Here is a 23,957-nt window from a genome sequence, read left to right as displayed (position 1 = left end):
CCTCTTATAGCTAAAAGCCTTATACTCTAACTTAGGGAAATTCTTACACCCTATTCAACATAGCTATTTTTCCCTGACATGTTCAGTGACTACAAGATACTTATTTTTTACCAAATATATTGTTTGCCCCAGACACTAAATGGTTAATTTTCACTGTGTTCAATGTTTTCTTTAATAATACAGCCTGTAGCCCCTATAAAGGACATGCATTTATATAATTATCAGATATATCATATTCCCCAGATGTTAAAGGATTAATATACAATTATCCATGGTTCTCATCCTAACCAGGCGGGAGCTATATCTACCCTTTCTTGATACCCATTACAAATTATATTTAACTCTCGCATAGCACAGTCCCATACGCCACATGTTATACAACAATAAATAAGTGACCATGTTCATTAACATTTCTATGGCCTTCCGCCCCCCCACAGTAGTTGACCATGACTATTTATATTGCTATTATTTCTATTTCCATCAAATAATTTAAGTATGCTATAATATTGTTATATAGACAAATTATCTATATAAGCGGTGCTTACCCGCTGACTATTCCCTAATTCCCCCCTTGCTTTTTATGAAGCTCCTGACATTATGACCCTGACTTTAACAATACGAAGCGTTCAAATACAAATTAGTTCAGAATAAAATGGGTCTATATAGTAGCTACAGTGCTCTTTCACAGTGCCTTTTTAACATTATAGCCTGGAATAATAGCTACTCATATTATCATATAAAAACACAAAATGAGGTTTTCAGATATATTCTGGCATTCATTATATATATTTTATTTTCTATTTTTTGCCTGTTATATTGTTATTGCGTTAATCATTGCTATGTTTTGAAACATGTATATGCCATAGTTTCTTTTTGTTGTCATTATGAAAAACCCTCAATAAAAAATTAAAATAAAATAAAAAAAAATAAAAAAAAGAAGACTTAATTTCCTGTAAGGTAGAATCAGAGCATGTATAAGTAGCAATCACTTTGGAATTTAGATTTACAGGCTGTGGAGGGGTTTCTATGATTTTAGAAGATGCCGTCATGTGATGTACCATTGGTAATCTTGAAAACATATCCACATTCGTATGATCACTGTGGCATCGATATTTGATGGAGTAGTTGTAAGCCGCCAGCTGAAGTGCATAGCGCTGAAGTCGAGCAGCTGTTGTGTTGGAGATACCCTTCTATGGGTGCAGAATGGACAAGAGTGGTTTATGATCCGTGATCAGAGTAAAAGGTCTGCCATATATATATAAATGTGGAATTTCTTCACAGCCCAAATTATTGCTAAAGCTTCCCGATCAATCTGGGCATAAATTTCTCTCAGATGGAGTTAGAGATCTGGACCCAAAAGACACAGGACGTTCAGAACCATCGGGCATAGTGTGAAAGTACTGTGCCCAAACCATATGGTGAAGCATCACAGGCTAGTACCAAAGGCTTCTTAAGGTCATAGTGGACAAGGAGTCTTGATTCCAGAAGAAGTTGCTTAGAGCGTTCAAATGTTCGTGTACATAAGTCAGTCCAGGCCCACTGGTTTTTATTATCTAAAAGGCGGTGTAGTGTATATAGTAAATGAGCTAAATTTGGTAAAAATCTGTGATAGTAATTGAGCAACCCCAAATAAGAACGTAGCTGAGATACATTAACAGGGGTGGGAGCATGAACCAGCGCTTTCACTTTTTCAGCAGTTGTGTGGAGACCATTCTTGTCCACTACATGTGCACAATATTCTAAACTCTTGCAGAAGAACTCACACTTTTCCATGTTAACTTTCATTCCTAATTCCTGTAGGCGCTGTAAAACACCTTCAACATTGGCTTTATGAGCAGCATCATTTTCACCAGTGATAAGCATGTCATCTAACATACAGTGGGTATGTGGAATACCTGCCAAGATCTCATCCATTATCCGTTGCCACACTGCAGGTGCTGGGGCAATACCAAACACCATCCGCGTATACTGAAAAAGTCCTTTGTGAGTGTTGATAGTTAACAGGTGTCTGGATGCACCTCTAATTGTAAGTATGCTTGATGCAAGTCAATTTTTGTAAATTTTTCACCCCCTGCCAGAGAACTAAACAATTCTTCAATATGTGGTAAAGGACACTGATCCACAAGCAATTGAGGGTTAAGGCCCACTCTGAAATCTCCACAGATGCGAATGTCCCCATTTTTTTTCTGACAGGAACTATTGGGGAAGCCCATTCACTGCTAGAAACTGGAACAATAATCCCCTGATTTTGTAGTCTTTCTAGTTCTGCTTCAATTTTAGGTTTAAGTGCAAATTGTACAACTCTTGGTTTACAAAATTTTGGAATAGCATTTTCTTTTAGGTGAAGCTGAATCTGCTTGTCTTTCACTAAACCTAGGTTCCCATCAAATACAGTCTTATATTTGTGCTTTAGTGAATTAATCCAAGAAGAATTTTAATTGCCACTTTGGTCCAGCAGTTTGTTAAGCGGTAACTGTTGTGGTAACTTTGGCATGCCCAATGCTTGGATCCAGGATCTACCAAAGGTGGTCCTCCTTTAGGTAAAATGTAGAGACGTAGCTTTTTAGTTATCCCATTAAATGTCACTGTAGGTGATACACACCCAATAGGCTTTATTATTTCATTCGAATATGTTTGCATGGTGACAGCTGTTTGAACAATTGGTTGCCTTAGTCCCAGGCGGTTCCAATCAGCAGCTGTGATAACAGAGACTGCTGCTCCTGTATCAACTTCCATAATGAGAGGTTTACCTTCTATATTCACCTTTGCTTGCAGTTCTGGAATTTTATTTTCAAGGCTGTAGATCTGTAATGTGTATAATGGTTTGTCTTCCTCTGAATCAGTGTGTGGTGTATCTACTTGCACATGAAAAACTGCACGTGACTTGCTGCCTTTCTTACTTTTATCTCTGTCTAAGGAACTTCTGCACACTCTCTTTGTATGACCAATCTTCCCACACCCATAGCAGGTGCTGTTCCTAAACCTGCAGGCATTTGCTGTGTGATTTGTGTCACCACATCTGTAACAGGCTGTCTGTGATCCTTGTCTAGCTGGATACTCTTTATTAAGGTGCATACTTGTATGAAAAACATCTACTTCCTTATCACAAACTGCCTGTGCTGGGGCCTGGAGCATTTGTGCATCTTTAGTAGCAAGTTCCATGACTGTAGCTATCTCTATAGCACGCTTTAGTGTTAAATCATCCTCTGCAAATAGTCTCTTTTGTACTGTACAGTCCATGAGCCCAATAACAAACATATCACATAAAGCAGTGTTTAAATAATCACCAAATCTGCAGATAATTGCTAGTTTCTTTAAACTGATCACATAAGTTTTAATGTCCTTATGCTGCAATTGCTTACGTGTGTAAAATTTAAAGCGTTCTGCTATCTCTAGAGGCTTAGGTAGGTAGTGGTCAGATAACAGGCAGATCAGGTCAGACAGAGACTTGGCATTAGGTTTATCTGGTGAGAGAATGTCCCTTAATGTAGTGTAAGCTGCTGAGCCTATAGTTGTCAGAAACACAGCCACTTGCTTATCAGCTCCTATGTTATTTGCTGTACACTATAGCTCAAACTGTTCAACCCATGTGTCCCATCTGTCTGTGCCTGCTGCAAACACAGGTAAGGTGCCAATAAGTGCCATTATAGGGTCAGACCACAGATCCTCGTCGCCAGCTGTTATGTTCTCTGTGTAGTCAGGATTAGAACATTCAGTTGTGTGCTGTTACCTTGTGTCTGATGTCTCTTGCACATATCATGAAGACTCTGCAGCAGGAACTTTAGATAACTTTTATTCAGCTACAACCACATGGCTTATTCACTAGCAGGTTCATCAGTAAAACTGACATGGCTTCTGATGATGTCACAGAGACCCAGACACACCCAGAGGGTGTGGGGAGCTGAGCTTAAAGCTGCAGCACTTCTAACATATAATTATGAGACAAGGTTAGTGCAAAGATACAGTAAAAGCTGCAGTAATTTTAACAGTATCCTGGTCAATCAAACCCATCACTTGTTGCACTTTTATGTATGATGTATGGACCTTTAATCCAAAAGCACTTATACTGCTTTACCTCATTGTTACGCTATGGAAATATCTACGTTTTGTAAAATTTGTTATTTTTTCAAAATAAAAACTTCTTTAAAAAAAAAGTGTCACTGTACATTTAGTAGATTTCCTGCCACTGAATAGCTAGCAAGACTGCTATAGGTGGAAAGATGCCCCTAAGATGGAGGATAGTTCTTTTTAAATAAATAAAAAGCTCTTGGTGATGTTTCCTCATTAAAATACAGGTAACTCCATTGCTTGACAAATCTGTTTAAAAATTAGGAGTCAGTAAGAATATTTAGGAGCCAGATATATTTTTAGGAGGCAGACAGTGCTATGTGTATATAGATATACAGAGAATACCCACAAAAGTTATGAGCCAGGGGTAAAATTCTAGGAGCCAGTGGCTCCCATGTTGAGCCCTGGGTTACTCCCATGGAAAGCCTATATATTCGCTTTGTATGAAATCACCATTGTTAATAAAAAAATAATTAAAAAAAAAGCACCTCAATAATATTCCTATAGGAGTTAGGGGATAGTGGGTATATTGAACATGTGTATACAGTATTATATACTTAAATACTATTATAACATGTATGTTAAGTACCCTTCTTAAAAATGTTTTTAACTTTTGGCATGGTTTTTTTTTTTTCGTTTTAGGAAGATTTTGTGGAATATTAAAAGGGACAGTACATGAAAAAATGTTATTGTTTAGAAAGATATATATAATCCCTTTATTACCAATTCCACAGTTTTGCATAACCAACACTGTTATATTAATATACTTTTTACCTCTGTGATTACCTTGTGTCTAAGCCTCTGCAGACTGCCCCTTATTTCAGTTCTTTTGACAGACTTGCATTTTAGCCAATCAGTGCTGTCTCATAAATTACTCCACAGAGGTGAGCACAATGTTATTGATATGACACACATGAACTAGCACTGTAACTGTAAAATATGGTCACAAATGCACTGATATAAGATGCAGCCTATATAAAACATGTTTTTGGAACAGACATCTTTTTAAAAAAAAAATTATAGTCGATATAAGTTAGCACTGTAATGAACATATTTTACTTCTAATATTGTGACCGCACTGTAATAAAAAAGTTCTATATTAGCAACACGTTTGTTACAATGTAGCCGCATTATCAGAAGTAAAACACGTTCAGTACAAACTTCTATAGACTATAAAACAGGGGCGTATTAATGAATAGGCCAACAAGGCCGGTGCCATGCGGCCAATTTTGGGGGGCGGCAATTGTCCTCTGCAGTCAATACCTGGCCATGTGTTTTTAAAAAAAAAAAAATTGCCCAGACGGCTTACCACTGAGCGGTCACGTGACCGGCTTTTCTGATTAGTGTGAGGAGTCGAGGACTTAATAGAGGGAGCCGCTGCCTGCCTGTTAGAGATACCCACCAGGCCTGGACTGGTCATTGGGCAATTCAGTAGAACTGACTGATCAGAGGTAAGGTAACTTATAATGTGAGTGTAACATCACACTGCATGCCATCACATTTTCCTAGCCGGAGATTTCATTCTCTATTACTGATCCAGACAGTGTGGGATTAGCACTACAACAAGAATTTTGCAGTGCTACTCCCACACTGTAGAGCCAGATCACAGTAATAGAGAAAAAAATCTCCGGCTGGGAAAACAATGTTGCCGCATGCAGTGTGTACTACGAGGGTATGAAGGCTGCCCCAGGGGAATACACTAAGGGCACAAGCTTGATGGGACCGACACAGCACACTGAGCACAGCCAGTATCCAGTTCTTCTATCCCCAGAGCCCAGGCTGTCATTATAAAACACAGGGCTGTAAAAAGTGCAGAAGGTCTCTCAGACTGGAAACAGTTTGCGTGATTTGTATAGAAAAGCGTGACTGCTTTTCTATACAAAACATTCATACTGTTCCTGGTCAGAGACCTTCTGCACTTTTTAAAGCCCTGTGTTTGAAAATGAGAAAACTTCTGCGGGCGGCTCTGTCCAGTGTTGGCACTGCATTTTCTTGGAAGCTTGGGGACATGAACAGATTGTCCATACGCCACTCCATAATTTTTAAAAAGATGTTCCAAAAAACATGTTTTATATTGTGCAAAGCTGAAAAAATGCACTTTGGAAAAAGGAAATAACTGCAGCTACCATCTTCTATGGAACATTAAAAAAAAAAAAAAGAACACGCTAAAAGTTAAAGGGACAGTACACTGTAAAATTGTTTTTCCATAAATGTATTTTAAATGACTTGTTATACCAACTGCAGAGTATAAAATATTTGAGAAATTGCATTTTCGGGTTTATTTATTTACCTGAAGTAGCTGGTTTTGTGCTTTGAAACCACAGCCTATTACAATGGGTTGAGCTTCAGGTAATATCAGATCTCATTATGTTATCACTTTCATGTACACAGACTTGCTTCTTTATCTTATATTTGTCTGGAACACCAAAGCTCAATACATAGAGAGAACAATGGAAAATGATCATTTTATTACTTAACTATCCTGCATCCCACTGAGGGTGTAATCTCTTCTGCTGGCTGTGTTTACTTAGGCTTGTCAATAGCATATACGCCAGTATCAAAACTTTCAGTATAGGTTGGGAAACCACAAGCTAAATCAGCTATTTCAAATGCTGAAATATAAGTAAAGGAGCTACTTGCAACCAATTTAATACACTCTAGCAGATAAAAAGGATCATTGGGAATAATTTAAAGGGGAGAAAGTTTTTGGGTGAACTGTCCCTTTAAAAGGGACATGATTCAGATAGAGCAGGCAATTTTAAACAACTTTCCACTTTACTTCTCTTTTCAAAGTCGCTTTTTTCTTTTAGTATCTTTTGTTGAAAAGTAATTATGGATAGGCTGATAGGAACTTAGGAGAATGCAGGTCTAGTATGCTATGGCAGCAGTCTTTGTTGTTATGCATTTTACTGCTATAAGCACTGTTGCAAACCAGGGTGTGATTACCTTTTATCTGGACCTCTGCAGACTGCCCCCTTACCTCAGTTGTTTTGACAGACATGCATTTTAGCTAATCAGAACAGACATAAATAATACCACAGGAGCGAGCACAATGTTACCTATATGACACACATGAACTAGTGCTGTCTAACTGTGAAAAACTGACAAATTTGCACTGACATAATAAGCCTTTAAGGGCTTAGAAATTAGCATATGAACCTACCTATGTTTAGCTTTCAACAAAGAATTCCAAGAGAACAAAGCTAATTTGATGATAAAAGTATATTGGAAAGTTGTTTAAAATTGCATGTCCTATCTGAATCATGAAAGTTTAATTTTGACTTGACAGTCCCTTTAAATCAGATTTTTTTTGGTTTAATATTTTTTTTAAATAAAATGTGTATATGTTCGTGTGTGTGTGTGTGAGTGAGTGAGTGAGTGTGTGAGAGTGAGTGAGTGAGTGTGTGAGAGAGTGAGTGTGTGTGAGAGAGTGAGTGAGTGAGTGAGTGTGTGAGAGAGTGAGTGAGTGAGTGTGTGTGAGAGAGTGAGTGAGTGAGTGTGTGAGAGAGTGAGTGAGTGAGTGTGTGAGAGAGTGAGTGAGTGTGTGTGTGTGTGAGAGAGTGAGTGAGTGAGTGTGTGTGTGAGAGAGTGAGTGAGTGTGTGTGTGTGTGAGAGAGTGAGTGAGTGTGTGTGTGAGAGAGTGAGTGAGTGAGTGTGTGTGAGAGAGTGAGTGAGTGAGTGTGTGTGAGAGAGTGAGTGTGTGTGTGAGAGAGTGAGTGAGTGTGTGAGAGAGTGAGTGTGTGTGTGAGAGAGTGAGTGTGTGTGAGTGAGTGTGTGTGAGAGAGTGAGTGTGTGTGAGAGAGTGAGTGAGTGTGTGTGTGAGAGAGTGAGTGTGTGTGTGAGAGAGTGAGTGAGTGTGTGTGTGAGAGAGTGAGTGAGTGAGTGTGTGTGAGAGAGTGAGTGAGTGTGTGTGTGAGAGAGTGAGTGAGTGTGTGTGTGTGAGAGAGTGAGTGAGTGTGTGTGTGAGAGAGTGAGTGAGTGTGTGTGTGAGAGAGTGAGTGAGTGAGTGTGTGTGTGAGAGTGAGTGAGTGTGTGAGAGTGAGTGTGTGAGAGAGATAAACATACAAAGTTGAGAAATCGACCTTAAAGGGACACTGAACACAACATTTTTCTTTTATGATTCAGATAGAGCAAACAATTTTAAATAACATTTAGATGTAATTATATCATATTTGCTTCAGTCACTTGGTATCCTTTGTTTAAAGAGCAGAAAAGCACTACTGGGAGCTAGCTAAACACATCAGGTGAGCCAATGGCAAAAAGGCATTTATGTCCAGCCACCAGTCAGCTCACAGCCGTACATGCTCCTGAACCTACCTAGGTATGCTTTTTAACAAAGGAAAGGTTGTTTAAATTGGAAAGTTGTTTAAAGTTGCATGTTCTATCTAAATCATGAAAATAACATTTTGGCTTTACTGTCCCTTTTATTCCATTGTTTATTCCATTGTTCCTATGCAATTCTATGTACATAGAATTAGCCTCTTACTAAGGTTCAAGAAGCTCAATAAATAGAAGATTATATGGAGTGGAATAGATCTGCACAAGGACCCAAGTGTGAGCAGGGAGGGGCAAGCAGTAACAATTAATGTAAAACCTTAAATGTTAGTCTTTTAGTTAACCCCTTAATGACCGCAATGTACCCTGTACATCACTGGTCGTTAAGGGTTTGTTTGGTTGTAAAGGGACATAATACTCATATGCTAAATCACTAAAAGTGATGCAGTATAACTGTAAAAAGCTGACGGGAAAAACAAAATGTATGCTTACCTGATATATGCATTTCTTTCCGGATATGGTGGGTCCACGGCTTGAGTAATTACTGTTGGGAATATCACTCCTGGCCAGCAGGAGGAGGCAAAGATCACCACAGTTAAATTGCTAAGTTTCACTCCCTTACCCACAAACCCAAGTCATTCGACCAAAGGGAAATGGAGAAAAAGGAATAACACAAGGTGAAGAGATGCCTGAGGTTATAGTCAAAAGAACAACCGTCTTAAAATAAAGGGTGGGGCCGTGGACTCACCATATCCGGAAAGAAATGAATTTATCAGGTAAGCATACATTTAGTTTTTCTTTCCTAAGATATGATGAGTCCACGGTCTGAGTAATTACTGCTGGGAACCAATACCCAAGCTAGAGGACACGGATAAATAGGGAAGGACAAGACAGGCAGTCCTAAACAGAAAAAGTATGTAGAGAAGACCAAGTTGCAGTCTTGCAAATTTGTTCCACAGAAGCTTCACTTTTTGAAAGCCCAAGAAGAGGAAACAGCTCTTGTGGAATAAGCTGCAATTCTCTCAGGAGGCTGCTGTCCAGCAGTCTCATAAGCCAAACGAATTATACTTCAAAACAAAAACGAAAGAGTAGTAGCAGTAGCTTTTTGACCTTGACGTTTCCCAGAAAAACAGACAAAGAGGGCAGAGGACTGGAAAATCCTTAGTCGCTTATAAGTAGAATTTAAGAGCATGTACAGCATCCAAATTGCGTAACAAATGTTCTTTGGAAGAAGGAGGATTAGGACACAGAGAGGGAACAAAAGGTTCCTGGTTGATATTTCTATTAGAAACAATCTTAGGAAGGAAACCTAGCAGAAGAGATAGCAACAAGAAACAAAACCTTCCAAGATAACTTAATGTCCATGGAATAAAGCGGCTTAAACGCAGCCAGCTGTAAAATTTTAAGAACAAGGTTAATGCTCTGAGGAGGAGCAACAGACTTAAAGACAGGCCTGATTTTGACCAAGGCCTGACAAAAAGATTGCACATCTGCCAAATGTTTATGTAGTAAAACTGATAAAGCAGAAATCTGACCCTTCAGGGAACTGACTGACAATCCCTTCTCCAGGCCTTCCTGAAGCAAAGATAAAATTCTAATTCTACTCCAAGAGTAGCCTTTGGATTCACACCAATAAAAATATGTATGCCATATCTTATTGCAGTAACAGGCTTGCGAGCCTGAATCATGGTCTCAAAAACCACGCTTAGACAGAATTAAGCGTTCAATCTCCAAGCAGTCAGCTTCAGGGAAACGAGATTCGGATGAAGGAAGGGACCTTGATCAGGCGGTCCTTCCTCAGAGGTAGTCTCCAAGGTGGGAGAGATGACATCTCCACTAGGTCTGCAAACAAGATCCTGCGAGGCCACGCAGGGGCTATTAGAATCACCAATGCCCTCTCCTGTTTGATACGAGCAATGACTCGTGGAAGGAGAGCAATCGGAGGAAACGGGTATGCCGACCTGAAAACCCAAGGAACCACCAGAACATCTATCAGAACGGCCTGTGGATCTTTTGACCTTGAACCGTACCTTGGAAGCTTGGCATTCCGACGGGACACCATCAGATCTATCTCCGGCACCCCCCATTTGAGGACTAAGCTGGAAAACACCTCCGGATGAAGTTCCCACTCCCCGGATGAAAAGTCTGTCTGCTCAGAAAATCCGCTCCCCAGTTGTCTACTCCTGGAATGTGGATGACAGATAGACAGCAATTGTGGGTCTCTGCCACTGAAGAATCTGAGTAAAGTCCTTCATGGCTAAGGAACTCCAAGTTCCTCCCTGGTGATTGATGTAAGCCACAGAGGTTATGTTGTCTGACTGGAACCTAATAAACTGGGCTGAGGACAACTGAGGCCAAGCCAATAGAGCATTGTAAGTCGCACTCAACTCCAAGATGTTGATGGGAAGAGCAGACTCCTCCCGAGTCCAAAGCCACTGAGCTTTTAAAGAGTTCCAGACTGCTCCCCAGCTCAGCAGGCTGGCGTCCATGGTCACAATCACCTAGGAAGGTCTACGAAAGCATATGCCATGAGAGAGATGTTCCTGAGAAATCCACCACGGGAGAGAATCCCTTGACAACTGATTTAACTCTATTCTCGGAGATAAATCGGCATGGTCGCCATTCCATTGTCTGAGCATGCACAACTGGAGAGCTCTCAAATCGAATTAAGCAAAAGGAATGATGTCCATGGAAACCAACATCAGATTGATTACCTACATTGAGTAACTGAAGGATGAACAGTAGCCTGAAGAGAGAGGCAAGAGGAAATGATTTTGTTTTTCCTGACTTCTGTCAGAAAAATCTTCATCAATAGAGAATCTATTATGGTCCCTTAGAACACTACTCTTGTAGCAGGGGAAAGGGAGCTTTTTTCCAGATTCACATTCCATCCGTGGGAACGAAGAAAAGACAACAATATCTCTGTGTGAGATTTTGCTTGTTGAAAAGATGGTGCCTGAACCAATATGTCGTCCAGGTAGGGTGCCACAGCAATTCCACAAGAACGGATCACTGCGAAAAGAGCCCTCAGAACCTTTGAAAAAATTCTGGGAGCCGTGGCTAGACCAAATGGAAGGGCCACGATCTGGAAATGTTTGTCCAGAAAGGCAAATCTCAGGAATCTGTGATGGTCCCTGTGAATAGGAACATGAAGATATGCATCCTTTAGGTCTATGGTTTTCAAGAACTGACCCTCTTGTACTAAAGGAAGAATAGAGCGTATAGTCTCCATCTAGAAGGATGGAACTTTAAGAAACTTGTTTAGACACTTCAAGTCTAGAATGGGACGGAAAGTTCCCTCTTTTTTGGGAACCACAAATAGGTTGGAGTAGAACCCGAGACCCTGTCCCTGCACTGGAACTATCACTCCCAGGGAGGAAAGATATTGTATACATTTCAAGAAAGCCTCTTTATCTGGTCTGCAGATAATCTTGAGAGAAGGAATCTGCCTCTGGGAGGAAAAGTCTTGAATTCCAATTTGTAACCCTGGGATAATAAGTCCACAGTCCAGTGATCTGGGACATCTCTTATCCAGGCTTGAGAGAACTGAGAAAGTCTGCCCCCCACCTGATCCGATCCTGGATCGTGGGCAAACCCTTCATGCTGATTTGGAATCAGCAGCGGGTTTCTTTGATTGTTTCTCCTTGTTCCAATACTGATTAGGTTTCCAAGAAGACTTGGATTGTTCCTGCTTAGAAGAAGAAGGCTTTCCTCTGAAGTTACGAAAGGAATGAAAATTACTCTGGCGTGCTTAAGGCCTATTCTTCTTATCTTGAGGTAGAAAAGACCCTTTTCCACCCGTAATATCAGAGATAATTTCTGCAAAATGGGTCCAAACAAGGTTTTGCCCTTGTAAGGAATTGCTAGAAGCTTGACTTTAGAGGAAACATCCGCAGACCAGGATTTCAACCATAAGGCCCTGTGGGCTAGGACAGCAAAACTAGAAGTTTTAGCTCCTAGTCTAACAACCTGTAAAATGTCATCTGCAATAAAGGAATTGGCCAACTTAAGAGCTTTAATCCTATCTTGAATTTCATCCAAGGAAGTCTCTACTTACAATTAGACAAGGCATTGAACCAATAAGATGCCGCACTAGTCACGGTGGCAATACACAACGCAGGTTGCAATTGGAGACCTTGATGAACATAAATCTTTTTCAAATAAGCCTACAGCTTCTTGTCCATTGGATTCTTAAAAGAGCAGCTATCCTCAATAGGAATAATGGTTCTCTTAGCCAGAGTGGAAATAGCCCCTTCAACTTTAGGTACAGCATAACAAGGGTCTTTAATGGAGTCCTCGACAGGAAACATTTTCTTAAAAATGGGAGATGGGGAAAAAGAAACCCCTGGTTTCTCCCATTCCTGTGAGATAATCTCCCTAGCACGGTCTGGCAAAGGAAAAACCTCCGAAGTGGAAGGTTCATCAAAGAAACTATTAAGATTACTAGATTTCTTAGGAGTGACAACGACAGGGGTATCAGTGTCATCTAAAGTAGCTTAAACCTCCTTTAACAATACACAAAGGTGTTCAAGCTTAAAATTGAAGGATACCACCTCAGTCTCAGAAGAAGGAATTATACTGTCCGAATCTGAGATTTCGCCCTCAGAAAGTTGCTATGTATCTTCCTCATCAGACTTATGAGAAAGGGCAACTTGGGAAGCAGAACTGAGGAGAGGCACCTTACTTTCTGAATTTCTAGGATTTCCTCTTGCATTTTCCCTGTAATCTGGGAATGGAAGCTAATGCCACAGATACCGCAGAAGATAACTGGGCAGCAATTTCTACTTTTAAATTAACTCCACTAGGAGTTATAGAGGCACCGCAGGGCACTGTACGTGATGCCCTTGAGGCTTGGGACATAGGAGAAAGCTGAGGTATTATTTTAACAGCACCATCCTGAGAGACATTAGGTTTTCTTGACACATGAACAAAATTGCATAGGAGCTGCAATTTGTGCATCTAAACATAATGAGCATGAATTCATGAGAGCAGGCTCTTGCTCCATATCAGACATGTTGTGAAACCGTAAATAAACTTGTACAGATAACTTTCAAAGATTTTAATATTCAATGAAAATAAGCCAAGGAAAAAAAACACACTTTACATTTTATCCCAAATTAGGATCAATCCCCAGCTAAAATTATGTGAGAAAAGTTAAGAAAACACTATTAATTAACATAAAATAAACTTCTAAAATACCCCTCAGGCAACCCCACACCTCAATTACTGAGGTGCCTTACCACTATCAATTAAGACCGGATCACCCAGAAATGGAGAAAAACAACTTTTTCCTCAGAAACGTTATGAAGTAAAGCCGGTCATGTGACCGCAACTGCCAAGCTCAAATTACTGCTGTGACAGAGAGGCACTAAAAATAGCTACCTGGTACACCGAGTAACAGAAATATCAGTCTTTTTAAACTTGACAGTTTAAAATGATGCATTGTTTTATTTAAAGCAAAGGGGTAATGAATAAACTGCTGAAATAGAAAATTCAACCTTTCAGTTTAAACTTGTATTGTTTTATCAAGTAAATATGTGTCAGAAAATAAAGCCTAATAAAAACATGTTACCCTTTCTTTTTAAAAGAGTTTACATGTTAGTCTCACACATGTTACAGTGCCTGCTTCATCTCCCAGTGTAACCCATACAACAGGATTATCTATGTCCCAATAAAAAAAGCAGTGTCTTAATTTGTTACGTGCATGATCTCCCCATCTGGAAGAAAAAGCACTTACCTGCTCCGGCATGTAGACAGTTACAAGGTATGAGAAGACACAGTTCTTCACAGAGACCTTTGAAAAACAAAGAACAGAGTATCCAACTCTGGCTTTCTAAACTAAGTACCTCTTCACAAGTTCCTAACTGTTTTCAAGCCACCACTACCTGACTGCAAGGAATGACATGGAATACGGCTATACCCCAAAACTTGCTTGTAGATGAAATCAAAAATTGTCTTCAGACATCTAAACTTTACCTCCTCCACGCACCAAAGGCAAAGAGAATGACTGGGGGTTGTGGGTAAGGGATTGATACTTAGCAATTTAACAGTGGTGCTCTTTGCCTCCTCCTGCTGGCAAAAAGTGATATTCCCAATAGTAATCACTCAAGCCGTGGACCATATCTTAGGAAAGAAAATATCACCTGAGCATCTCTATGTAAAAAGGGAAGATACACTTCCCAGTGTGCTTAGAGGAATGTGGCTGCACCTCACTGATGAGGCCCATAGGAAGCCGAAACGATCGTCTGGGGTTGTCATGTTCCTTGTTCAGAGAAGAATTGCCTGATATTTCAGTGCTGGACTGACCTTATTTGGTGGAATCAGATTGAAATACTTCAGGAAAGTTTTCCTCTGTGAAAAGCACACTGGTCTAAAAGAGGCTGCTCCTGTGTGGTAAATCGCCATAGAACAAGCTGATGAGCCGTTGATCGTTCCTGGAAGAGCGCTACTCTCATTGTATGCAAATTAATATGACCCTAGGTAGGTCTCCCTATGGGTGATGGAGGAAACCAGACATGGACTCCTTGCCAGTGTGCTTAGAGGAATGTGGCTGCACCTCACTGACAATGTCCATAGGAGGCCGAAACGATCGTCTGGGGTTGTCATGTTCCTTGTTCAGAAAAGAATTGCCTGATATTTCAGGGCTGGACTGACCTTACTTGGCAGGATAAGACTGATATAGACCAGTGTGCTTTTAACAGAGGAAAACTTTACTGAAGTATAAGAGGCTGCTCCTGGGTGGTAAATCGCCATAGAACTAGCTGATGAGCTGTTGTTTGTTTCTGGTAGAGCGCTTCTCTCTTTGTATGTAAAAAAGGGAGATATTTTACCTCACAATCTCCTCAGCTCACCAGAGTAAGTAAACTGTCCTGGGACAGACATACTAATTTGTTGCTTAAAGTCCTTTACAATGGAGTATGAATATTTTTTAAAGTAAAACATCTTCCCTTTTTTACATAGAGATGTTCAGGTGATATTTTCTAGTCAGCTTTTTACAGCATCACTTTCATGTGTTTCAACATTTGGGTATCATGGCCCTTTAAGTTTTGGCTGACACATATAAATTGTATTGTTATTCAATACTGTGTTAAATATATCATTACATTACACCTTAAATGTAGGTAGCGATGCCGATTTTAAAATTCCGGCCATGTCACACAAGCATCGTAAAATGCCTTTCCAAACTCTGCTTTTAACCATTTATAAAATTTCACAACCAATCTCGATCGCAAGGTGGATCCCCTTTTAAAATGACACTTATCACAAGGCTTTTAACATTGGGGACTAAAGGCTCTAAGTTTAGGTATGGAGCAGGTGTAATATCTTGTACCGTGGTTTTATGTTACATCTTCCCATAGACTGTAGTGTAGAGTGATGTGAAATCTCATAGCTCAGTGCAAGAGACCAGGTTATTGGGGAGCATGTTTAATGTATCTGCCAGAATGCCTTACCTTGCCAGCTCTTTAATAAGATTCGCAATGCGCCGCTTATCCTCTGGACACAAATCCTTCAGAGACGCACTCTTTATTTCTGCTTCTTCAGAGGCCACCTGGAAAGATATGCATCATTTATACACAAATCTTTATAAATAGTGATCATTTCTATCAATTAAAAACTTAGTTATCAAAGGGATTCTGATAATCCCAGTGATTATATTTCTTTTGCCTGCCGCAAATTTGCTAAAAGGCCATTGCAGTGGAAAAATTACATTTAGTGCATGTAATTTTAACTCTAGTAGTAACCTTGCAATGTGTTTAATCCATTTTCAGCGGTTAAAATTCTGCTCTGGAGCCACAGAGTACTGCTGGTCCTGAGTGGACACAGATATTAACTCAACCAGCAGCTGCAATCACACAGTGCAGCTGTGCGACTACTGATGATGACTGGAACACCAGCACAGCTTGTCCTGAGCAGTATTTTTACTATGTGCTTAAAGGGATAGTAAACCTAAATTTTTACTTTAGTGATTCATATAGAGCAGCAATTTTAAGCAACTTTCTAATTTATTCCTATTTTAATTTTTTTTGTTCTCTTGCTATCTTCATCTGAAAATCAAGAATATAAGTATAGAAGCCGGCCCATTTTTGCTTCAGCACCTGGGTAGAGCTTGCTAATTGGTGGCTAAATGTAGCCACCAATCAGCAATTCTATCCAGGGTGCTGAACCAATAATGGGCCGGTTCCTCATCGTAGATCACTGCTTTTTCAAATAAAAATAGCAAGAGAACAAAGAAAATTTGATAATAGGAATAAATTAGAAAGTTGTTTAAAATTGCTGCTCTATATGAATCACTAAAGAAAAAAAAATTGTAGTTTACTATCCCTTTAAGTCATTTGCAGAGGTTAGAATTCAAAGCATTTCTAGATTTGTAGTGCTAAATGTATATGCTCTAATGAATTACAACGTAATTTTTACAGTATAATGGCCCTTTGACTATAAAAACAGCAATAGTTATCCACACCTTAATTACAAGCATATTATCACAGCAGTTAAATGTCTCTTTAAAACCGGGACAGAGAATGAGATAATGCAGACAACGGCTAAATAATACAAATCTAATAAAAAAAAAAAAAATGCTAAAACTTTAGATCAGACATTTTAAAGGTTTCCCCCGCCGTGTAAACCAGGTTGATACTAAAATTCTAGTTTTGGCTCCCAGTTTCTGGATTAAGAGTGAATGTCTGGCTTCTCTATATTGTGAAACCCTATCTCAGAAAATTCTTAAAGATAATTAACACCAGCTATTGCTCTTGTATATAACAAATCAGTGCACCCGGCTCCACACAATGCCAAATTATTTTTTATATTAACCCCTTAACAGCCAATATAGCCTGCACACCGGCAGTCAAGGGGTTAAAACAAACATAGTAAATACACGTAGCTTAAAACATAAAATGTTAAAAGTATTTAAAATATGCAATGTGCATGTAATTCCATAAACACCTTTTTTTAACTGCAAGGGGTCTCTTGGAGCCAATTATAGGGAGTCACACATTCAAAAGTGGAGGGGTCATCATAGTTGCTAAGACCAACTGATTAAATAAATCATTAACCATTATGTATTAGAGATAGGAGTAGTGGGATTCAGCCTATTCTCACCAGTTCTTAAGAATCTATTCTTAAAGTTTAGAAAGTGTGTAAGTTCTATAATCTAAAAAAGTTAGAACACCTCTTGCTAAAATTTTGGAATCCCACCACTGCAGGCAGCAATCCTCTGCCAGGATTCAGCATTGCAGAAGAGCGCTATTTTGCGCTCTTGTGCAACCCCGCCCCTGCCTACGAATAGCAAATCACGCACAGGCAGGAGCTGTCAAGCTCCCCGGTCGGACGAGACTGGGGAGATGGAGAAGAGATCAGGGAAGCAGCGGTCTAATGTCCGGTGCTTGGTAAATACTGACTGCAGGTTCTCCTGTGAGAACCTGCAGTCGGAGCTGGGTGAACGGCTTAATAAATCGAGCCTTCGTCCCTATCCATTCTGCACAGAACAATGTACTCTAGGGCCGAAGAGACTAGCGAGGCCAGTGAACATGGAGATTACTGTAACAGGTTCTCCTTTCTGCGAGTGAAATGGGCATTATTAGGACTCATGATTGGCTGCACCAAAGTGGAAAAAAAGATTAGGAAAAAGCAACTAAGAGATGGGTTAAACTGTATAAATGCTTTTTAGACCATGATGCACTGCTTCATGCATTTATTTACAGGAACTGATTTTACTATTTATATTTAATGTATCTTTTAATCTAATCTGTAACAAGTCACCATGTTACATCTTATATGCCTAAAACCAGCTGCTAACAGAGTGAAAAGAACATTAAACACCATAAGATTGTAATATAAAATGTATAATCATATGTAGGAAAAAAACTTGTCATTTAGAAATGTATATTGTAGACTTTCCAATTCCTCTGAAAAGTAGATATGCAAAATTCAGACTTAAAAAGGGGGGGAAAAAACCTTGGAATGTATCTTCAAAATGTTTAGTTATGTGTAATTAAACAGCTTTGCAATGTATTTTCATTATGTTCCCCTTTTATATAATTTAGCTCTGAAAATGGAGCAATTTCTCATTCATTCTTTTGGTATCCTTTGTTGACGAAACAGCAATGCACATGGGTGAGCCAATAGCATGAGGCATATTTGTTCAGCCACCAATCAGCAGCTCCTGAGCCTACCAAACTTGCAACACACAAATAACTGTGCAACTGCTGATCTTTTTGTGTTTTACCTTTGTACAAATATATCCAGCACCGACCGATGCACAGCTGGGGATTTGTTTAGTAACCGAATGACGAATTGTACATCCCCACAAGATTCTGTTAAACATTTTCTGTCTTTACAGACATCATAGATGTAGGATGATGAGTTTAATCACAAACTGATCTGAGCTCAGATTGAAGTCACTAAAACAGCTTAAATTAAAAGGTGCATAAATTGTAAAATCAGTGAGGAATGAAATGTAGGGTTGTGGACTCGAGTCCCAAATTTGATGAATTGTGACTCGACCTAATCAAAAGACTTGCGACTCGACTTATACAACAATGAATTGGGACTTGACTTGGAAAGACGTAGAAGAACAGCGCACAACTCGCTGAATAAACAGACCACCCTCTGAAGGGATGATGATGAGCAGGAAACTCCAGACAAGGTTAAAATAAAAATTCAAAAATTTTATTCAGTAAAACGGATGCCAAACATGCACCCACAAATAAGAGCCAGCAGTGACAGCAATCAGGTGTTAGAGCTGATCTCCACGCAGACGCGTTTCGTGCCCATGCGCACTTGTTCACTGCTATATATATATATATATATATATATATATATGTGTATGTATGTATATAGTGTGTGTGTGCGCGTGTGCATATTATGTATATACACACACACAGTAAAAATATATATATATATTCCTCTTTTGCAAGAAGGCACTCACTGGTCTTTAGTGAAAAAACAACTTTTAATTCATATTTTAAAAGGCAAGTACATCCATAACGTTTCGATGTCGTTGTGACATCTTTGTCAAATGTTCTGCTACCATCACCAGTATAGGACAATCATGTTCCCAAAGTAGAAAATCGCTAACATTATACATCAATTACCAACCTTATATACATTTACATATTCACATTTTCCCGCTCCGCAGTTCCTCAATCTCCCCCTGACGTCATCTCGCTCAAACGTGGGCGTGAGTGAGAAGCGTCATTCGGTTCCGATTGGCTGTGTGTCTCCATGGCAACCGCGTGTACACAAACTACGGTGTATCACTCTTATCCGTCCTTACTGATGTCATCACGCAACAGCGTAATTTCCGCCTCTCCGTATAGGCTGATCAGCAGGTGGTTGTCTTGGAAACCCACAGCAAGGAAAAACAAAAACACCAAAAACACCAACATACTGTGTTAGTCCTAAAATATGGCAAGACAACCACCTGCTGATCAGCCTATACGGAGAGGCGGAAATTACGCTGTTGCGTGATGACATCAGTAAGGACGGATAAGAGTGATACACCGTAGTTTGTGTACACGCGGTTGCCATGGAGACACACAGCCAATCGGAACCGAATGACGCTTCACACTCACGCCCACGTTTGAGCGAGATGACGTCAGGGGGGAGATTGAGGAACTGCGGAGCGGGAAAATGTGAATATGTAAATGTATATAAGGTTGGTAATTGATGTATAATGTTAGCGATTTTCTACTTTGGGAACATGATTGTCCTATACTGGTGATGGTAGCAGAACATTTGACAAAGATGTCACAACGACATCGAAACGTTATGGATGTACTTGCCTTTTAAAATATGAATTAAAAGTTGTTTTTTCACTAAAGACCAGTGAGTGCCTTCTTGCAAACGAGGAACATACACATTTTATGTGAAGTGCACCCTGGCAGTTGTGGTAATATAAGACTGTGCTTATCTCTTTTTGGAGAATATAGATAGAGATATATATATATATACACACATACACAAATATCCCCTTCCTCAAACCGTCTGAGGAAGGGGATATTTGGTCCCCAAAACGTCACTACTTTACACAGTAAAAGATTTTTCATAAAAAGACCAGAGTGTGCAAGTTTTTTGTTCAGCTGTATCTATACTGTACTAGCACCCTGGCAGTTGTTGGACTGAGTGAGAGTGCTGTGCTTCTCATATATATATATATATATATATATATATATATATATATATATATATATATATATATTTGTGTTGTTTTATTTCTCAAAAAATGACATCATGGGTCATTTTTCCTCTCTCACTTGTACAGTGTGGTGAAGTACGGTAGCTGTTAATTTTTCTGCATCTGTGTTTGCTCTTTCATGTTTTTCTTAATCTATTTCTTTGAGGTACCAAATAATTGATCTAGGGCTTAGATATAACCCTCACTGACACACATTTTCTCTCACATGCAAAGTGTGTAGCAAATGTGTTAATTCTATATTATTTTAGATGGGTGCCCTTAGTGAAAACAGTCAATAGCTAATTTCACATGAAACTGGAAAGTGATAAACATATTTTAAAAGCCTTCCTGATATAAATTAGTATAAATGTACTTTATGTATGTATGTATGTATGTATGTATGTATGTATGTATGTATGTATGTATGTATGGATGGATGTATGGATGGATGGATGGATGTATGGATGGATGGATGGAGTACTTGTAAAGCGCGGCTAATCACCCGAGTGTAGGCAACCAGCAGACAATTCTTGAAAATAAACAGTTGCATACAAAGAATGAACAGCTTACTGAGTGGTTGAAGGATGCACAAGGTGCCTTAAGAACCTTGTCATCTTCCAATCATAAAAAGCCGATTATTGGGATTCACTGTCCCAAATTAATGATTTAAAGGAACAGGTAGGAAAGAGAAATGCAATAGTAGCTGCCTTTAAATGTTCCTAACTGTGCTGAGAATTGTGATAATGGTATATAGCGGGATGTTTTTAAAAAATAGGAGTATGATACACCTTTAAGAATGGCCCCTGTTTCTACTGAGCATACAAAAGAACAACAGGGTTTAACAATATCAGAAACCAGAGTGTCCAGGCCATTATCTAGCACTGAGATCCATGCACTCAGCAAGAAGCTTGGGTGCATAGATTTTGGTGATGATCCTGTAGAGATAATGTTAAGAATTGATCAGTTTGACTGGACACATAGAAATCTAAGTGAAATTGATCAACTTGATGAAATCATGGCAAGTTTACAGAATTCCTTAAAGGGACACTGAACCCAACTTTTTTCTTTTGTGATTCAGATAGAGCATGCAATTTTAAGCAACTTTCTAATTTACTCCTATTATAGGAGTAAATTAGAAAGTTGGGTATAGGTGTACCGCTCACTTTTTGGCCTCCCAGGACAGACTCGTAATACACCGGCGCTATGGAAGTCCCATAGAAAAAAGACTTTACAAAGTTTGCGTAAGTCGTTTTGCGATAAGGCCAAAGAAGTGTGCGGTACACCTATACCTGCAAGACTCTTAATAGCAGCGGGCGTAAAAAAGCAGCGTTAGGATGTCTTAACGCTGCTTTTTTACCTTAACGCACAACTCATAATCTCGCCATTTGTTAGGTCAAAACAATTGGAGACAACTGCTAAATGTTTAGTAAATCACTTCAAAATGTCCAGATGTCTCAAGTTTTGACCTACCCATCCCTCACACAAGGGGGGTGAGACCTAAATTTAGTATAAAAATCCTACCAAAATTCAGTAAAGCCAGCAGTCCTTTGGGGAGAGGCCAGAGTGTGAGCTCCCTAAATCTCCAGCTTCATCAGAATGGTAACTATACCGGTATATTTGTTGTCTATTAACTTGTAATTATTTACTATTTATTCCCACAGATTGTCTACAATAATATTGATGTTTCTTTCCCTAGAAGGATTTATTATTTATAAATCACTGACGTTCTTTTTTGGGTCATTATCATTTGTTGTATTATTCTGACTTAACATTTATGTTCTGTTTTCCATCAAACACTGGGTGACATTACCTCTTGGTCATTGCGGTTTGTATTATAGTGGGATAAAAGTAATATATCCCTCTTTTTCATTGCTAGAAAATGTGTGTTTTTGTGTTAGGTTTTTTTATTCTGATTTCTGTTTTTGCATAACATTTTTGTGTGTATATATATATATATTATAACAGTTGTGTTGATTTTGTAAACAATATAAACTTTTTTTTAAATTTTCAGTTGTGTCTGTGTTTCATTTTGCCACCTTTTCCCTAGCGAATTTCTTACATTTCTAAACGGTTTTATACTGGGTTTTTGATATCAGTATCTGCATATTATTCTTTACAGAAGTGACTATTACATGCAGTTATATGAAAATTGGTGTATACTGTCCCTTTAAAGGGACATTCAAATGGTCCCTAGGCGAGTACTATGAGATCCTTAGAATACAACTATGAGTAAGGTAATAGCTACTCTGCTGCTGTAAGCTCTTTGTATTTTTTTTATGAATCTTGTGCTTTTTCTTTTGTCTTTCTCATTGTATGTCACATGTAATGTATCAGTTGTAAATGGAGGAGGTTTGTGGTTTAATAAAAAATATTTTATCTAAAGGGACATTCAATGCCAAAATTGTTATTGTTTAAAAGGATAGATAATGCACTAATTGGCTAAAATGCAAGTCAATAGATAAATAAATAGCCATGTGATATTTTTAAACAATAACAATTTTGGAGTTGACTGTCCCTTTAAAGTTAATGACTTGTAACTGGACTGTCTTGATTTGAGACTTGAATGCAAAGACTGGAGACTTACAAAACAACAAATTGGTCTCACCTCTGATAAAATGTTGTATTTAATGTCCCTTTAAGCAATCATTGCAAGTTACTACTTCCAGAACCCTTTGCAGTTATTTTTGTAACACATCAATACCAGACATTTGGGCAAAACACAGGGTCTTATGGTCTTACCTGCCGTTCCTGCTGATTGTGCCAGTGCTGAGATAAATAATTGTCAGCAGTTGGGACAGGCATTTTAGATTTTGCACCTCCTGTTTTCATACTCCGAGGCTTGGGTGCTGGTCTTATGTTGCCTTTTTTAGAGAGCCCTATAGATTTACAAAAACAAGCCAATTATACATGTGTTATTCCATCATTTTACTTACATACCGAACATAACCAGGGAAAAACAAACAATTGAATATGTATAGCAGAATAAGGAGACTAAAGGTACAACTGTGTTTCTCTGAAGGAATCTTTAATTATTCATAAGAATTAAATACTTCACAACTAATTAGTATTACTTTAAACTCCTTTCCACTTATAGGACGCTCCATGCAGTCCTGACCGCGCTGGGCTTTAGGGCAGTTAGGACGGTAGGTAACGTCCTAGCCGTTTGGCTGTACTGATGCCATAACAGCTTCCTATATGGGATTACGGGCTGGAGGGCGTGCCTAACGTCATAGGCACTCCCCCGACCTAATCCCATAATTGAAATTAAATGTTTTACTTATTTGTTTACATCAGAACTTTGTTCCAACGTAACAAGTATTGTCATGAAAGGGTTAAAGCCTGAATACAATATTCATCTCTCTTTATAAACAAAAGAAGAAAGAAAAAGTAAAATCCTAGCAGATTTTGTTTTGAAAGGCAAATTCAACTACCAGTAATT

General features: G+C 39.0%; 2 protein-coding genes across 2 annotated transcripts in view; one reads left to right on the top strand and one right to left on the bottom strand.

Annotated features, from left to right (window-relative positions):
* The window catches only part of TPGS2 (tubulin polyglutamylase complex subunit 2), a 167,224-nt gene that overhangs the window by 27,420 nt on the left and 115,847 nt on the right, over nt 1–23,957 (top strand). The window lies entirely within an intron of this gene.
* Nucleotides 1–23,957, bottom strand: part of KIAA1328 (KIAA1328 ortholog) — a 791,949-nt gene that overhangs the window by 763,144 nt on the left and 4,848 nt on the right. The window contains exons 3-4 of the mRNA XM_053701048.1: nt 23,258–23,394; nt 15,795–15,892 (exon numbers count right to left, since the gene is read on the bottom strand). Of these exons, the coding sequence (XP_053557023.1) occupies nt 15,795–15,892; nt 23,258–23,394 (235 nt within the window). The remainder of the gene's footprint in view (nt 1–15,794; nt 15,893–23,257; nt 23,395–23,957) is intronic.

The sequence above is a fragment of the Bombina bombina genome, chromosome 2, assembly GCF_027579735.1.
Source record: "Bombina bombina isolate aBomBom1 chromosome 2, aBomBom1.pri, whole genome shotgun sequence".
Taxonomy (NCBI): Eukaryota; Metazoa; Chordata; class Amphibia; order Anura; family Bombinatoridae; genus Bombina; species Bombina bombina.
Note: the sequence above shows the minus strand (reverse complement) of the source record. Positions and strands in the feature narration are given on the sequence as shown.